The sequence below is a fragment of the Crinia signifera genome, chromosome 3 (assembly GCF_055691185.1).
Source record: "Crinia signifera chromosome 3, ASM5569118v1, whole genome shotgun sequence".
Classification (NCBI taxonomy): Eukaryota; Metazoa; Chordata; class Amphibia; order Anura; family Myobatrachidae; genus Crinia; species Crinia signifera.
In genome coordinates, this window is record NC_139219.1 from 242,403,139 (window position 1) to 242,420,443 (window position 17,305).

Here is a 17,305-nt window from a genome sequence, read left to right on the forward strand (position 1 = left end):
AGGTAAATATTATTTTTTCACAAATACTCCTAATGCTTTTTGGGTACTTGTGAGTTATCCGGGCTGCCGATTTTTTGATCGCGCCCGAAATCGGGGGCATCGCGTCGGTCGTGGCCGTTATAAGGAGCCGCGACGCGATGCCCACGATTTCCCATAGACAGTAATGTTAAAAGACGCGATGGACCCGATTTCCGACACGATTTCCCATAGACAGTAATGTTAAAAGACGCGATGGACCCGATTTCCCATAGACAGCAATGTTAAAATAAAATTACAATGTGAAATTGGCCAATATATTTTTAAAATAAATGTTTCATGGCCCCCCACCACCGTTAACGCCACCCCGCTATTGACGCCAACCCGAAGCGTGGCGAGCGCAGCGAGCCCGCGAGGGGCGGCGGTACGCGTCCTCCGACCTTTTCATGCCCTACTATCCACTAGGGCGTGGAGTGAGAATAGAATAGTGTGGCGAGCGCAGCGAGCCACCGAGCCCGAAGCGTGGCGAGCGCAGCGAGCCCCGCGAGGGGACGCGGACACCTTCACAGGTATCCGCGTGCCCTTGCGGGCTTCACAGGTGTCCGCGTCCCCTCGCGGGGCTCGCTGCGCTCGCCACGCTTCGGGCTCGGTGGCTCGCTGCGCTCGCCACACTATTCTATTCTCACTCCACGCCCTAGTGGATAGTAGGGCATGAAAAGGTCGGAGGACGCGTACCGCCGCCCCTCGCGGGCTCGCTGCGCTCGCCACGCTTCGGGTTGGCGTCAATAGCGGGGTGGCGTTAACGGTGGTGGGGGGCCATGAAACATTTATTTTAAAAACATATTGGCCAATTTCACATTGTAATTTTATTTTAACATTGCTGTCTATGGGAAATCGGGTCCATCGCGTCTTTTAACATTACTGTCTATGGGAAATCGTGGGCATCGCGTCGCGGCCCCTTATAACGGCCACGACCGACGCGATGCCCCCGATATCGTGTCTTTTAACATTACTGTCTATGGGAAATCGGGGGCATCGCGTCGCGGCCCCTTATAACGGCCACGACCGACGTGATGCCCCCGATTTGGAGCTAAATCGTGGGCATCGCGTCGGTCGGGTGTCCTTAAGTTAACCAAACTTAAGGACAAAATCGGCAGCCCGGATAACTCACAAGTACCGCTTTTTGCATTGGCAAGCGGACGAGGCCCATGTTTCAACATAGGTAAGGATGTGTGTGGGTGTGCATGTATGTTTATTAAATTTATACTGTAACAGTGTGTTTTTCTTTTTTTATATTCCTTCAGCTGTAGAACAACAGGTGCGAGTGGGCCCTTTAATGTTCCGCATGCTGGTATGTGCGAAGGAGGCTTGCTGGGACTTTTAGTTCCACACACAAATACAATATTTTTTCCAAAATTTCACACCAAAAAAGCTATGAACCCGGCAACCATCAACCAGGGCTGCTGGGGATAGCCCTGGGCTTCAGCCCTGGCAAATGAGTGGCCTGGAGTGGGGGAATTCATTATTGGGGTTTCCCCACTCCCCCATGGACACCAGTCTGAGGTGACTAGTTGGAGGGATAATGCCACAGCTGCGGGGACCTATATCAAAGTGTCCCCCTGGTTGTGGCATTTCCTTACTGACTGGTGCCTGGTGCAGGTTGTTGTAAATAAGCTGCATTCTTGGACACAAAACAGATCCAATCCCGTTCTAAACAGTAGAGTTGCTGATTGGCCAAAGCGGACGATCATATTAAATTTCACTCTAAGTAACACACAATGCCAATGTTCACATAAATTGGATATGTTTTTCCACTGTAGATGTACAATAATACATACTGTACCACAGGCAAAATCGAACAGCCTTCGAAATGCTGGCTGTTCAGGAATTCCTGTAAATCTGCCTATATTTTTAAAGTAGCAATCATTTACAAGGCACGACCAACCTGATTTTTCCTTATAAATGATTGTCACTTTAAAAAGATGGCAGACTTGCAGGAATTCCTGAACAGCCTACATCTTGTAGGCTAATTTGGTCAATGCGTTGTATGGTGTACTGGGCGGTGACCATTCCGATGCACAGAGCTGTGACATTTTATGTTCATGTTATCGTCGTGATGCCGAAGTGGTTGTGAACTCAGATGCTTAATAGCTTACATTGGAGGACATACTGTAATGGAAAGTGTGCACGTAGCATGAACCAACGGGGCTTTCTAATCACTGCAACATCTCACAGTGAGCATCCCAGCCTTTATGCATTTAGACACATGGTTGTACACCAGAGAAAAGGCTAAAGCCCCATGCACACTTCGATGCTGGCCGTGTCCAACATAGTTAACAATATTGTTCAATGACATCACTGGGACCCACTGAACATGCGGGTCGTTGGCTATAAAGCTAAATTGACCTGCATGTTCAGCCGACGGCAGGGGTCGTTAATGATATAGAGTGTACACTCTAGAGCAGTGGTAGCCAACTCTAGTCCTGGAGTGCTACCAACAGTTCACATTCTCCAGACAACCTAGCTGCTGCACAGGTGCACTCATGACTCACTGACACATTTTAAAAGATCCACATGTGGGGCTAATTACTTCACTTGTGATTCTGTGAGGAGATCTGGAAAACATTAACTGTTGGTAGCTCTCGAGGACTGGAGTTGGCTACCCCAGGTGTCGAGAATTTAGTAAAATATATTGCTCAAAAAGCTCTATACTTTAATGTATATGGGCCTTTATAATAAACTAGTTATAAGCCTGTCAAAATGACGGTTTCTGCAACGTATTTTCACTTTGAGCTGTGACTGTTTTTTAACCCACAAACTCTCCACCTCACCCCCAGTTCCTAACTGCTCCTACCTCCAATCTCTGTCTTCACTGCTCCCTCTCTTCATATCCAGCAAGTTTGAAACAGTGTCCCTGCCAAAACTTTTTGGAGGAGATTTGTCAAACTGATTCGTTGCCCATAGCAACAAATCAGCTTCTAGCTGCCATTCTTCAGAATGCAAAAGAGAGCTAGAAAATGACTCCCTTTAAAAGCCCTGATAAATCTCTTCCAAAAGAGTACAACATTATCAATTTACTTAGAATGGATGGTTGTTGTTTTTTTTTGTATGTTTCATGGTTGCAGCTATTTTCCTAATGCTTCACTGTATAGGAAAGCATCTGCTATTGACGTGTACTTCCTAAGTGAAGAGCTAGTGAAATCCTTGTGAACCAATACTTCCTGAGTGCAAATAGGCCCACCACTGTGCAGAGGGAAGAAAACAGAGTTGTTTTATTGATGGCTCTCTTCTGACCTAGCTTTATGTTCATCCTTGTTTGATTCACTAGTTGGCTGTGCAGTGTCAGTGGTTACATCCTGTTTCTGCCTAATGAGTGTAGCAGATGAGAGGCTGTGGGTCTTTTTCACAGCTAAGAAATCTATCTGGTTTTTCATATGCTTGGCACTGACACAAGACAATACTGGCCATAAAAAGTCCCAAAACAACAAATACAAGTACCAAAATGCATTAAATCCATCACCTACAGAAAAGTCAAGCGAAGGCACTCTGCTACCAATATCATATTACCTAACCCCCTGGAGGCAGAAGTTTTAAACCTAGCAGTGTGTTCAAGTGGAGAGAGATATAGTACCAGCCAATCAGCTCCTAACTGCCATGTTACAGGCTGCTTTTGAAAAATTACAAGAGCTGGTTGGTACTTTGGGGCAAATTTAATAAGCCCAGTGAAGTGATGAAATGGTTGGTAATTTATCACCAGCCAATAAGACCCCAAATGTCATTTTTGAACCCATACTGTAACTTGACAGTTGGGAGCTGATTGGACGGTGATAAAGTACCAGCCACTTTATTACTTCACCGGGCTCAATAAATTTTCCACTTAATCTCTATCCACAGTTTAGTACATCTGCCCCCCCATGAGGGGAGATTCATTACTATAATGAAAGGTAATATGCCCAGACAATGTCAGGTAGAAAATAATTCCCCCCCATGAACTGTCACATGCAACCTGATAATTGTAATCAGCACCGGCTCAAGGAACCTGTGCCTGGTTATGCAGAGGAGTGGGAACGCCATTTTTTTTAAGCTTTGTTTTACTTTGACACATAGACGCTTTGCATGGATATGACTTATCTGTGCAAAGCTTCATGGCCGTTCTTATTTGACCGGCGCGGAACTCGGCAGCTAAATGTGAATTACTTCTTCATCGGAAAACACAAATCTTGAGAACTCGGCAAATAAATGAATAAGCTGCATTCTCGGGCACAAAACAGATCCGAACCCGAAACCACCTGAGTTGCTGATCGTCCAAAATGGCCGATCTTAGAAAATTTCCATCGTGCAGCTTTCTGGCTAAGCATCACCAGGCATACATCATAATGTTCTACAGAGGTTTGAACTGGACTTTAGCATTATAGGTTTTTTTAGGGTCCTAAATAGGTCTTTATACTCATTTTATAAAGAATAGTCTGCCACCATGGAAAGTACAATATTCTATCTACAAAAATAATGTTATATTTTCATACCTCGTCCCATTGTAAAAGATAGCTGGTGATTTTTGAACCATTATCAACTGGTGCCTGAAATAAAACAAAATATTGTAATTATTTTACACATTTAGGAGGCTATTCAATTACCAGAAAAAAACCGCATCAGATTATCCCAGGCCAACTTCTTGCAGCTAATTTCCAGATGTACTATGCTGGAAAAGCGATACAATGAACAGTGATAAACCTCCAGCTAACCAGCCCCCAACAGTCATTTTCAAACACATCATGTAATGTGACAGTTTGGAGCTGATTGGCTAGTACTTCATCATTCTCCACTTTACCACTTTTCAAGGCTTAGTACATCTGGCCCATTGCATGATAAGTGCCACAGAAACAGTTTAATGCGGGTACACACGTCCTGTTTTTTTCGTATCTATTACAAAATGAAAAAAACAGGACTTGCATGATAATTCTACTTGTCAAAACAAGAGATAAATATAGAAAAAACAATGGGGAAATTTGCCTGTACCAGAAAAAAAACTAATATAAGAAATTATTATAAAAGTCTATAAGTGGCTATAATAAAAAAAAATTTCAAATAAAAAAATGATCAAAAGTAATGTTTTTTTAGCAAAATAAGTGCTCTCATTAAATTAGAGGTAAATAAAAATTGGTATATATTTGGTTCATTTGTAGACACTTTAAAAAAAAAATTACAACTCACACTTGCAACCTAAAAATACTTGCCCCAATCACCAGAATTTGCTGCGCTATATAAAAAACTGTTAATATTTAAATAATAAATCATAAAACACCCCAATATGCCTTTCCCATACCTTGAACCGCAATGTCCATAATTCAGCATTTTTTACGCTAAAAATGACGTCATTATTGGCTAACTAAAAATAATTTAAAAACCTCTAAATGCCGTATTAGTCATTCTGGTCTCAGGGCTTCCGAAAAAATTCCACACATGTTTACCTAAAAATAGGAATTTCCACAACTTTTCACCTGCTCAGAGAAGGTGAATGCAAATTTGCGATAAAACCTATGGAGAACATTTTCCGTTCCATTTTTCGGACAAATAAATACTGGGTTGGGAGTACACCTCAGTTTTTATTGCAAAACTGCATTTTCGCAGCTACTGTAATAGAATATACCCTTAACATGATAATTCTTAGAAAACATATAGAGCCATGTCATAGCAGATTTTTTTTTTTTTTTTTTAGAAGTGGGGACCCTGCAAGTGTTTAAATAATGGTTAATTATGCAAATCACAAAAAGGCTACTTTAACAAGAAACTTGATTTAATATATTAGTTTCAGGCACATTGGAAGGATGAAAGGCAACAGGTAACAGTAAGTAGTCCGTAAGGCGTTGCGGGCAGTGTTCCCTCTAAGCTGTGCGCGTGTGCGCGCGCACACAACTCGCCGAGCCCGCGCACAGACATTACAACTGAGCGCACAAAGGTTAAAATCTTGTTTTAGTGTGCCACGAGTTTAATAAGGTTGAAAATCACTGCTATAGTCTATATGTGTGGTGTGTGAAGTCTGTAAACATTCAAATTGCTTTATTAACTCAACAGAACTCGAAACCTAGGCCTGTATACGTTATGTGACGCACAAAAATGTACATTTCCTTCCAAAGTTGCACAGCCAATATCTTTTTCTGCACAAAGCCTTCGTAAAATTAGAGGGAACATTGGTTGCGGGGGTATAGTTTTACAGAAAAGGTTATAAAGGAGGTTCTTGCTGCAGATCAGGTATGGAGCATGCTGGGAAAAGGAAGAATATTGGAATGGAAATCATTGCGATTCAGTTTCCACATGTGAAAGAGCAGCAGGCGCATGGATGTTACCTTCCACTGTAGTGTGAGTGAGCTTTTGGTTCTGTGAGACAGCTTAGGTGGGAAAGGACATTCTGGTGCGCAGCTGTGAGTGGTGAAGGTGATGGGCTCCGAGCAGGATCCCTTTACTGATTTATTTGTTGTATATACCCTAAAACACATGAAACACAGTTGTATATATATATATTTGTTCTTCATCACACTTCTTCATATACCTCAGTCAAAATGCATGTACAGTAATAACTTCAGGACTGCTAAAGCTGAGATGCAAACTGTCTTATGTACAAAGTTACTAATAAAACAGACACAGCTACTTCTTTTACATCTGTAATGGAGGTACCTGATTTGTTTGTAGTTATGTGCAACACATCCTATATCAGTAATTGCTATGTGTAAGCTGGTTGAAAATTATAGAGCAATAACCTCTATTCCACAGGTTCTCAAGGTTGGTCCTCAGGACCCCCACACAGTGCATGTTTTGCAGGTCTCCTCACAGAATCAAGTGACATAATTAGCTCCACCTGCGGATCTTTTAAAATGTGTCAGTCAGTAATGAGTGCACCTGTCAGGTGACCTGGAAAATGTGAACTCTGTGGTGTCCTGAGGACCGAGTTTGAGAACCAATGATCTAATCATATGCATTTCAAATGGAAATGAAATAAGAATCGTACATTTCTGTCAAGATATCAAAAGCTTTTAAAGTATAGTTGTCACTGTTATATTAGTATACAGTATTATAAATAAACTATAAATTAGGCGTGTTGGTCTTTAAGAAATATGTAATTAAAGGTGGCGGTATTAGATTTTTTGGGGGTCTTTTCATGAAATAGAAAAAAATCCTGTTTTACAGAAACAGGTATTTTATCTGCTTTAAGGGTACTTATGTACTAACTGGGCTGCCGATTTTGAAATCGGGTCCATCGCATCGCATCCGACCATATCGCATGCGATGCGATGCACCCGATTTTTCCATAGAATTCAATGTTAAAATGGACCGAGTCCATTTTAACATGGAATTCAATGGGAAAAGGGGTCCTTTTCATACCCCTACTATCCAAGTGGGCATGGAGTTGGATATAAACCTGTGGCGAGCGTAGCGAGCCACCGAGCCCAAAGCGTGGCGAGCGTAGCAAGCCCCGCGAGGGGACACAGAATACCGTCCGCTCGCCACGCTTCGGGCTCGGTGGCTCGCTACGCTCGCCACAGGTTTATATCCAACTCCATGCCCACTTGGATAGTAGGGGTATGAAAAGGACCCCTTTTTCCCATTGAATTCCATGTTAAAATGGACTCAGTCCATTTTAACATTGAATCCTATGGAAAAATCGGGTCATCGCATCGCATCGCATGCGATATGGTCGTATGCGATGCGATGCGATATCGCATCGCATCGCATCTGATTGTATGCCTTAAGTTAAGGCATACAATCAAAAAATCGGCAGCCCAGATAATACATAAGTACCCTTTTGGGTTACCGTGGAGATATTCCGGACTTCAACAGTAGCAACCCTGCTCCACACCTCAATCACAGGACCTTATTTTAGTATGGTGAGTGCGATTCATAAGACAGCAGAAAGCTTAGCTCTCAGCATAGTGTAATCTGATCATCAGTGCAAAATGGCAGGGAAGCTCAATACTTCCCTGCTCTCTGTCCCACGCCTCGGTCTTGCTCCGCCCCCTGGACTACCAGCAGCCCCATTTAGCCTCTTCTGACCTCGGCCACTGGTGCATGTGCAGAAGGGAGTAAATGAAGTAAAATGGGGGTTGTGGCTGCTGTCCAACTGAATTAAATAGAGTCAGTAAATGTTTTTGCTGTCAGTGGTGTATACTGTGTTGATACTGTAGATTTAAACTGGTTTGTGATAATTTCTTACAAAGCAACAGTAATATTGGGTTATCTTAAATTGTCTCTGACCACAGTCATTGATAGTTTACTATATAGTAATGGCCAATGATTGGTGACAACTGTAAATCTTGTGGTTTCTAGGAATGACAGATACTAAAAGAAATACCTGGTAACGTGCCTCCTTCTAATATGTGGTGATAAAAACATAGAATCCAGCATGATGGCTAATTATATGTACCCACATGGACTGAGTCTCGACAGAATTGGCAATAACATCCTTTTACTTACATTTTCTATTGTTTTGCCAGCGCCAATGCAGGAGCCACAATACCATAACTCACCTGACATGGTAATCTGTTGCTGGCCGGAGGTCTCGCAGGTGACACTCTAATTCTTCTCCACTACAGAGACAAATTGTTTATGGAAAGCGTGAGATAAAAAGCTGAAGTTGATACAGGTTTCTGCCCTCAGCTCTGAAACCATCATCAATATAAGCGACACAGTAATAGCGCACAGCACATCCATCTGCCTCGACCTTGAAAATATTCCTCATGCATGTAACAGAAACATAGGTCACATATCACATATGAATATACTGTATGTATATAAATATATACCTATACAAAAACAGCGACAGAGACATCCGATCTCAGTTACACTGCCTATAGTTTACAGTACATGGGCCAGATGTATCAAGCTTCAAAAAGTGATAAAATGGAGAGTGATAAACAGCCAGCCAATCAGCTTCTACCTGTCATTTTTTCAAACCCAGCCTATAACATGACAGGTAGGAGCTGATTGGCTGGTTGTTTATCCCTCTCCATGTTATCACTTTTTGACATCTTGTATGAGAAAAAAGATTTGTATAGTATTCATGCAACACATTGCCACTTCTTAGTTAATGACTCCCACTGTAGGGCCACATATATTTATTAGATGACATATTTTCTTGTGCTTGCATTGCAGACTTCTGTGTTACCTACAGTATAAATGCATAAAGCCTCATACGCTATCGTATGTTGCACAGCCAGATTGTAATTTATTACCTGTAAATAATCTTGTACTTTCCATCTCTTCCTTTGTCTGATAAAGCAACCTCATAACTACAGGAATACAAAAGGCCATTACTGGATTTATCTCCACTTGGATAGCTGTTGGCAGGGAACCATGTTACTAAAGCTGTTCTGGACTGAATGTTAGAAACCTGGAAGAAAAAGTTAATAAAAGAGTATATAATATTCCCACATGAGTAACAGCACAGAACACGCACCAAACCCATATGTAGTGTAGAGGTGTGTGTACGTGTGGTTTCCAGAGCAGAACAAATCAGCCGCATAGCTTTAGCTAGGAAACAACAGTATTTGTTTTCTTCAAACACATGTTTATAGAACATCCTATAACTTTATGTATACTAGCTCTTCTCCTCAGTATGGTGGTAGAATGGCTATCACAATGGGGCTTACACATGTAGCGAGACAGCTGAGCATTCTGAGCAATGCTAGATCGCTCACAATGCTCAGCACGATCGTTCAGCACACATCGGTGTGCCAGCACGGTGAGCTGAGCGATCTATCACAGCCAATGTTCTCCACTGAGAACACTGGCCCTGACACAGGCAATTAACAAGAGAGCATGCTGGATATTAATCTCCTGTCCATAGCGATGCGTGGGGTCGCGCTTCGCTATCGCTATGCCCCTACACTTGGAGTGATGTAGGGGCATTTTCTAAGCGTTCTGGAGAGATCACTAAATCGCTATATAACTATATACTGCCAATAAACTCCCATTTTTTTTATGAAACTGGGTATAGGCACCTACCTATAACGTTAGCTGATTGTCCCTTATAATATATACATATAATTATTATGCAATTATTAACTGGTTTACAAATGATTATGTACAAAATATAACGTAATGTTACATATTTGTGTATTATTAGCACACTCACATTTTGCTGTGTTTATAGCAGTGACATACTAACTAAGCTGCACAAAGATGCGGTTGTGAAATAGAGATGTGCGGGTCGGATTTGGCTCGGATTTACTAGGAGTTCAAAGCAATATTTTATTGGCTATCCAAAACATGTGACAGCCGATAGCGAATAAGATTCGGATTTGAAATCCGAGTAAATCCGAGCCAAATCCGAACCGCACATCTCTATTGTGAAATGAGTTTGTATATTGTACTTTAACCCCTTCATGACAGAGCCAGTTTGTGCCTTCATGACAGAGCCCTTTTTTTCAAATCTGACATGTCTCACTTAAGTGGGGATAACTTTTTTTTGCTTTTACTTATCCCAGTGATTTTGAGATTGTTTTCTCGTGACACATTGTACTTCAAGTTAGTGGTAAATTTTGGTCGATACAGTCTGTGTTTTTTTTGAAAAATACCAAAATATCGTAAAAAAATGGAAAATTTAGCAATTTTCAAAATGTTAAATTTTCTGCTTGTGAGACAAATAATCTTACCACTCAAAATAGTTAATAACTAACATAGACCATATGTATACTTTATGTTGCCATCATTATTTCAACCTCCTTTTCATTTTTTTGGACACTAGGAGGCTTAAAATATGAATAGCAAATTCTCAAATTTTCAAGAAAATTTCAAACTCTGATTTTTTTAGGGACCAGGTCAGTTTTGATGTGACTTTGAGGGACTTGTATGTGAGACACCCCCATAAATGATGCCATTTCAAAAACTGCACCCCTCACAGTATTCAAAACAGCATTTTGGAAGTTTGTTAACCCTTTAGGTGTTTCACAGGAATTAAAACAAAGTGTAGGTGAAATTTCAAAATTTCTTTTTTTTTGCAGATTTGCAATTTTAATACATTTTTCTAAGGAACACAGTACATTTTACTAGAGAAATGTGACTAAAAATTGATTCCCCCAATTCTTTGGTTTTCATAAATATCCTATATGTGGCCCTAGTGTGCACGGTGACCAAACCACAGGCTTCATAATAGAAGGAGCACCTACTTGATTTTGGAGCCTCCTTTTTATGAGATTATTTTTTAGGCACCATGTAGGTTTCTAGGCACCATAAGATGCTAAAAGTTAGGAACCCCCCCACAAGTGACCCCATTTTGCAAACTACACCCCTCAGGGAATTCATCTAGGGGTATAGAGTACATTTCAAACCCCCAGGGGTTTCACCAATTGTGGTACAACTGGGCAGTGAAAATGAAAAAAATTAATTTTTCATTTTCACAGCTCAGTTGTATCAAAATTGGTGAAACCTCGGGGGGTTTGAAATGTACTCTATACCCCTAGATGAATTCCCTGAGCGGTGTAGTTTGCAAAATGGGGTCACTTGTGGGGGGGTTCCACTGTATGGGTGTTTCGGGGGTCATTCAACCAGAATCTGTGCTGCAAAATCCAAAAATCACTCCTTCCCTTCTGAGTCCTGCCATGCACCCAACTGGTATTTTTTGGTCACATGTGAGGCATTGCCGTACCCGGGAGAAATTGGGGCACAGATTTTGGGGTGCTTTGTCTCCTTCATTCCTTGTGAAAATGAAAAATTTTGAGCCAGATCTGCATTTTTGTGTAAAAAAATTTAATTTTTTACACAAAAATGCAGTTCTGGCTCAAAATTTTTAATTTTCACAAGGAATGAAGGAGACAAAGCACCCCAAAATCTGTGCCCCAATTTCTCCCGAGTACGGCAATGCCTCACATGTGACCAAAAATTACCAGTTGGGTGCATGGCAGGACTCAGAAGGGAAGGAGTGATTTTTGGTGGTGGAATGAATGGTGGGTGCTATGTCGCATTAGCAAGACCCCCGAAGCACCAATACAGTGGAACCCCCCCACAAGTGACCCCATTTTGGTCACCAGCTTTGGGAGGGGGGCTGGCGCTGCGGCTGGCGGGGGGGTGGGAGGGGTGCTGGCGCTGCGGCAGCCGGGTGGGTGGGAGGGAGGGGGGCTGCCGGGTGGGAGGGGGGGGGGGGCTGGCGATCGTTGGTGATCGGTGCGGTATACACACACACACACACACACACACACACACATATATATATATATATATATATATGTGTGTATATATATATATATATACAGATAGCGCAGGCCTTATGCTTGCTGGCGGATCGCCAGCAGCATGCTGCTGGCGATCCGCCAGCAACACGGCGCGCCATCTGACTGAGACGCGCGTGCGTCCCCCACGCACGCGCGTCTCAGTATCCGGGCGGCCGGGCGGCGAGGCGGACACAATACTGTCCGCCTCCCGCTCGAGGGGGGCTGGGGGGACCCGAGGAGGCTGTGGGGGGGTGCGGGCGCCCGGTGTGGGCACCGGGCGACCGAGGGCAGCACCGTCGGAAGGGGACGCACGCGCACCTCGTGCGCGCGCGTCCCCTTCCGACACACAGATGGCGCGGGAGCAGGGAATGGCGATGGCGACGCCATCGCCATCCCCTGCAAAGATGAGCCCGGCCCCATCTGTATATATACATATATATATACACACACATATATATATATATATATATATATATATGTGTGTATATATATATATATATATATATATATACATATACATTTGCAATACTTATTTTTTATTTTATTTTAACTTTTCTAGCAGCATGATGCTGCTGCTGCGGGAGGGAGGGGGGAGGAGGGCAGCGCTGCGTGCGCACCGGGGGAGCCGGGGGAGCTGCTGCTGCTGCTGCCGGGTGAGTGCCCGGCGGGTGGGAGGGGGGGGCTGCACATCGGTGGTGATCGGTGCTGCACCGATCACCACCGTTTTCTGTGTTACCGAGCGGCTTAGCCGCCGGTAACACAGGAAACGCTGTGATTGACTGTTCAGATTTGAACAGCCAATCACAGCGATCGCCGACCGGGGGGGGGCACCCCTGCCCCCCCTGGGCGACGAGGGGGGATGTCTGCTGTCAGGGACAGCAGACATCACCTAACTGTCACTGCGTCTCTAGACGCAGTGACAGTTAGAAGTCATGACGTATATATACGTCAACGGTCGGGAAGTACTTCCCGACCATGACGTATATATACGTCAAATGTCGTGAAGGGGTTAATGTTTATACAATTTGTGTAAACATGTACTTGATTCCCTCTATTCTGTCGAACTACATTTTTTGGTTATCGTAGGGCGGTATTCAATCCCAGCAGGGCCGGTGCAAGGCAACGGAACGCCCCAGGCTTGTCGGGGTGGGGGCGCCCCGGTGCCGGGGGGGGGGGGGGGGTGTACCTGTCCTGCGGCTGTGTATATAAAGCTTGCGGCGGCGGCAGCGGGGGGTCCCTGCAGTCAAGAAATAACGAGCGATATCCGCCGGGCTACGCGGAAGCGCTTCTGTTGTGAAAACACTGACCGCACGGCGCACGCTGATTGGCTGAATCTCAGCCAATTAGCGTGCGGCCAGTGTTTCCACAACAGAAGCGCTTCCGCGTAGCCCGGCGGATAGCGCTCGTTATTTCTTGACTGCAGGGACCCCCCGCTGCAAGCTTTATATACACAGCCGCAGGACAGGTACCCCCGCGGCACGGGGGGGGGGGGGGGGGGGCGCAAAATGCCGCCCTCCCGTGGCCGGCGCCCTAAGCAAATGCCTAGATTTGCCTAGTGGTGGCGCCGGCCCTGAATCCCAGTAGCGGCCGCCTATTCAATGCTGTCGTTTCCGACAACATTAAAGGCGAAACTCTACAAATCAGATCTCACTTTTAAACCAGTCAGATCTGTCGGAAACGGCCGTGGATTGTCGAGTTCACGGTCGAATCTCCACAATCCACGGCCGTTTTCACCGACATGCCCCCGTTTCGCCACTCGACAGGCGGAACTTTGAATTCCGCCTGTCAATAAACTGTTGAGCTGGGAGAAAACGGAGCAGGATTCCAACTGAAGAAATGTTCCGACAGTTGGAATCTAGGATTGAATACCCCCCTGTACTGTATATGTATATTAATGTATATGAAATATACCAACCTACTTTTGTGCTGAAAAATAGGATTGGTTTAATGCCAACTTAAAGCACCTATGCATATATAGAAGTATTTTTCTCCTAATAATACCAAATACAATTGAAATGCAAGGCTACACCATCATAATATCATCAGAATTTTCCATTTCCTTTTCTTAGGAGAGAAGGCGTGCAGTTTGCAGCTCATCTCCGGTCCATTAATGCAGTGATTATAGAACCATGAATATTTTATATAGAGCAAATACAAAACTAATCTAATAAGAGGGGCAGTAAACAGAAACTTGCTTCTCCATAGAGGATAGGAAAGAAAACAAAAGCTTGTCAAAATATTTTGTTGATGTCTAAATAATGTTTACAAAAAGCCAAAACCCAGCCCATTTTGTTGACATAGATACGCTGGGCATACACAAGCAGATACATTGCCTGTCAGATCTCTCACAGGACCTGAAAAAAAAAAACGTGAAAAAACCCATGGTGAAAAAAATGTGAAAAAACCCTATGTCGACCTTTTGACTGTTGACCTAGACACTGTTGACCAACATGCTGTAGACCAAACGATCCCAACCCCTATAATTAATGTATTTATTTATTATGTATATGAAAAATAATTGATTTGTTTTTATTTCAAATTACCTCAAATTATACCCAAATCACTTAATTTTACATTCATTTATTTACATTGAGATTTAAACAAAAAAAGTTTTGTTTTTTCAATATTTCTCATAGGAACTTAATTATCTTTTATTGATGTATGTTACCTGTTTGTTTTTAATTAGGGTACAGGCTGATCATCCTAACCCGCCCTTCATAGTAAGGCTGGTATCCAATTAGCTGCAGTAATTTAATTTACATTAAAATGGATTCAGTCAGGACTAACCAATTGGCCCCAATAAGCCGCAGTTATAGTGGAGCATAATCTGCAATAACCTTCCAGAGACCCTTTTTTTCGATAACTGAAGCCGGTAGTCCTACCACACACAGCCCATGCCGCATTGTCACAAAACCATGGTTTTGGACAACTTTGTAAGATGAATCACAGAGTCACAAGAAAAATGGCCACAGGGAGCAGACCCTGGGCTCCAGGGACATTCACCATACTAATAGCTCTACAAGATTGTGATAAACCTATTATTACTTAGGTTTTGAAAATGAGGACTAGTGTTTTGTTTTCAGTAGGGATAGTCATCAGCGCTTAACATCGATGGCATGAAACCAGTGACAGAAAACCACTGATGGTGTCACCCACTGATAGACATAACTGTACATGGAAGCAGGCCAATCTGTGCTGGCTAAACAAAAGCTATAATGAACAAGAATAAAACACCATTAATGTAAGAAAACCATTCGATTTACCTCATCTAAACCATCATTTAAACCAGGCATGTCCAACCTGCGGCCCTCCAGCTGTTGTGAAACTACACATCCCAGCATGCCTTGCCATAGTTTTAGCATTCCCCAATAGCAAAACTGTGGCAAGGCATTCTGGGATGTGTAGTTTCACAACAGCTGGAGGGCCACAGGTTGGACATGCCTGATTTAAACCATCAATGGCCATCCCAAGCTGGCAAGCCTAGGAAGATGGTTAATTTAACATATGTAATGAAGCACATTTTGGTGTGAATTTGGGAAATGGAGAGTTCCACAGGGGCGTGAGAGGGTAAAGAGACAGGTGCATGGGTGCTACCAGTCTGAGCAGCATAACTTCACCTACAGCTAATCTTACTTTTTAGGATTGATTAAATCCGTTATGGATTGTCTACATGTAATTTCAACAAAGTATACAATTTCCTGGGCTTGGCCGGCACTGACCTGTGATCAAAGAGCAATTTTTATATTAGTGGTAATGCCATATTATAACTGCAGTCATTGATTATACTGCAGTCTACACAGGATGTTGTTCAGGTACTGTATTTATTAGAGATAAGTAAAATTCCATTTACTGTAAACATGCCATTGAAATACCCACCGTTAATTTCTCAATCCCTGAAATAACCTCATGAGTTTTCTTTACTTCTGTTTCATACTCTGCAAAAGAAACAATTATTGACATGAGTCATCGCACAGATACTGTATATACTTGTGCAAAGTGATTTTGCGCAACATCTATGTAACTGAGGCTACAGTGTCCCACCTTAAGAGAGGTACCTTTAAACTGCATTGTATTAAAGCTTTACCATATTTTGTTCCATTTTTAAATACTATATAAAAACCATGAATAATCTAATCTGATCAATGAACATGGAGAAAATAATTAGACTGCAAGTGCATTACAAAATGGCAAAGTACGCTTTATTTAATCAAAAATCCGCAAATCTATAGACTATATTGATTTCAAATCAAGTTTCAATTCAAGATTTTAAAATAGATGAAACTGTGGCAGGATTGAATAATTGTTTTCACATTGGCCGGTCCTGTAATATATTTCTCATGGTGCAGCCCTTCACCAGTTGTGATTGATTGAGAGAACAAGTTAAATTTTTACCAGTGGCAGTGTTTAACCACTGGCTGAAGGGCCAGGTAAAAACTGTGACTGACAATGACTTCCTATTGGAAGTCCGACATGACAGTCACCCAAGGCAGTCCATACCCCCCCCCCCCCCCCCCCTTCCCGGATGTCTGTATCAGCAGCCCATAAAAACGGGTTCTGCGCATGTGCAGTAGCGAGGACAATACTGCACATGCGCCGGACCTGGGACTGTGAATATACCTCTATGGACAGCACCCGAAGCAGCCCCTAAAGGCTGGGGACCAATGCATGGGCAGTACCAAAGAAGCTTTTGCACATGCGCTGGTTGTGCGGCCGTGACAGGTTCCGTGATCGGCAGTGGGGACCATCAAGCACTGGCTGCAGGGACCAGCAGCAGTGGCAGCAAAGGGGGAGGGCCCGGAATACTGATTCTCCTCACGGCCATTAGGCAGCGAATCATATCAGTCATGATGTCCCAACATCAGTGGTAAGACGGCAGAAACATGCTCACACGTTAAGGGGAGTAGTGTATTCAAACTTCAGCAGAAAGTCACTGCCAGCATGATGAGGTTTAAGGTGACAACTGAGACTGAGGCTGGCATGAGGGAAGTGGGTGAGATGGCTGGCATAAAGGGAGAGGAGGATGCTACTGGAATGAGGGAACTGGAGAGCCAGCTGAAGTTGGCATATGTGAGTTGGTGTGAAGGCTGGCATGGGGAGAGACAAGGAGACTGCAGGAATGAGGAGAGTGG

General features: G+C 43.3%; 1 protein-coding gene across 1 annotated transcript in view; it reads right to left on the reverse strand.

The window, feature by feature from the left end:
- The window catches only part of FNDC3B (fibronectin type III domain containing 3B), a 348,736-nt gene that overhangs the window by 105,607 nt on the left and 225,824 nt on the right, over nt 1–17,305 (reverse strand). The window contains exons 7-11 of the mRNA XM_083177748.1: nt 16,053–16,111; nt 9,201–9,358; nt 8,496–8,555; nt 6,321–6,459; nt 4,500–4,553 (exon numbers count right to left, since the gene is read on the reverse strand). Of these exons, the coding sequence (XP_083033874.1) occupies nt 4,500–4,553; nt 6,321–6,459; nt 8,496–8,555; nt 9,201–9,358; nt 16,053–16,111 (470 nt within the window). The remainder of the gene's footprint in view (nt 1–4,499; nt 4,554–6,320; nt 6,460–8,495; nt 8,556–9,200; nt 9,359–16,052; nt 16,112–17,305) is intronic.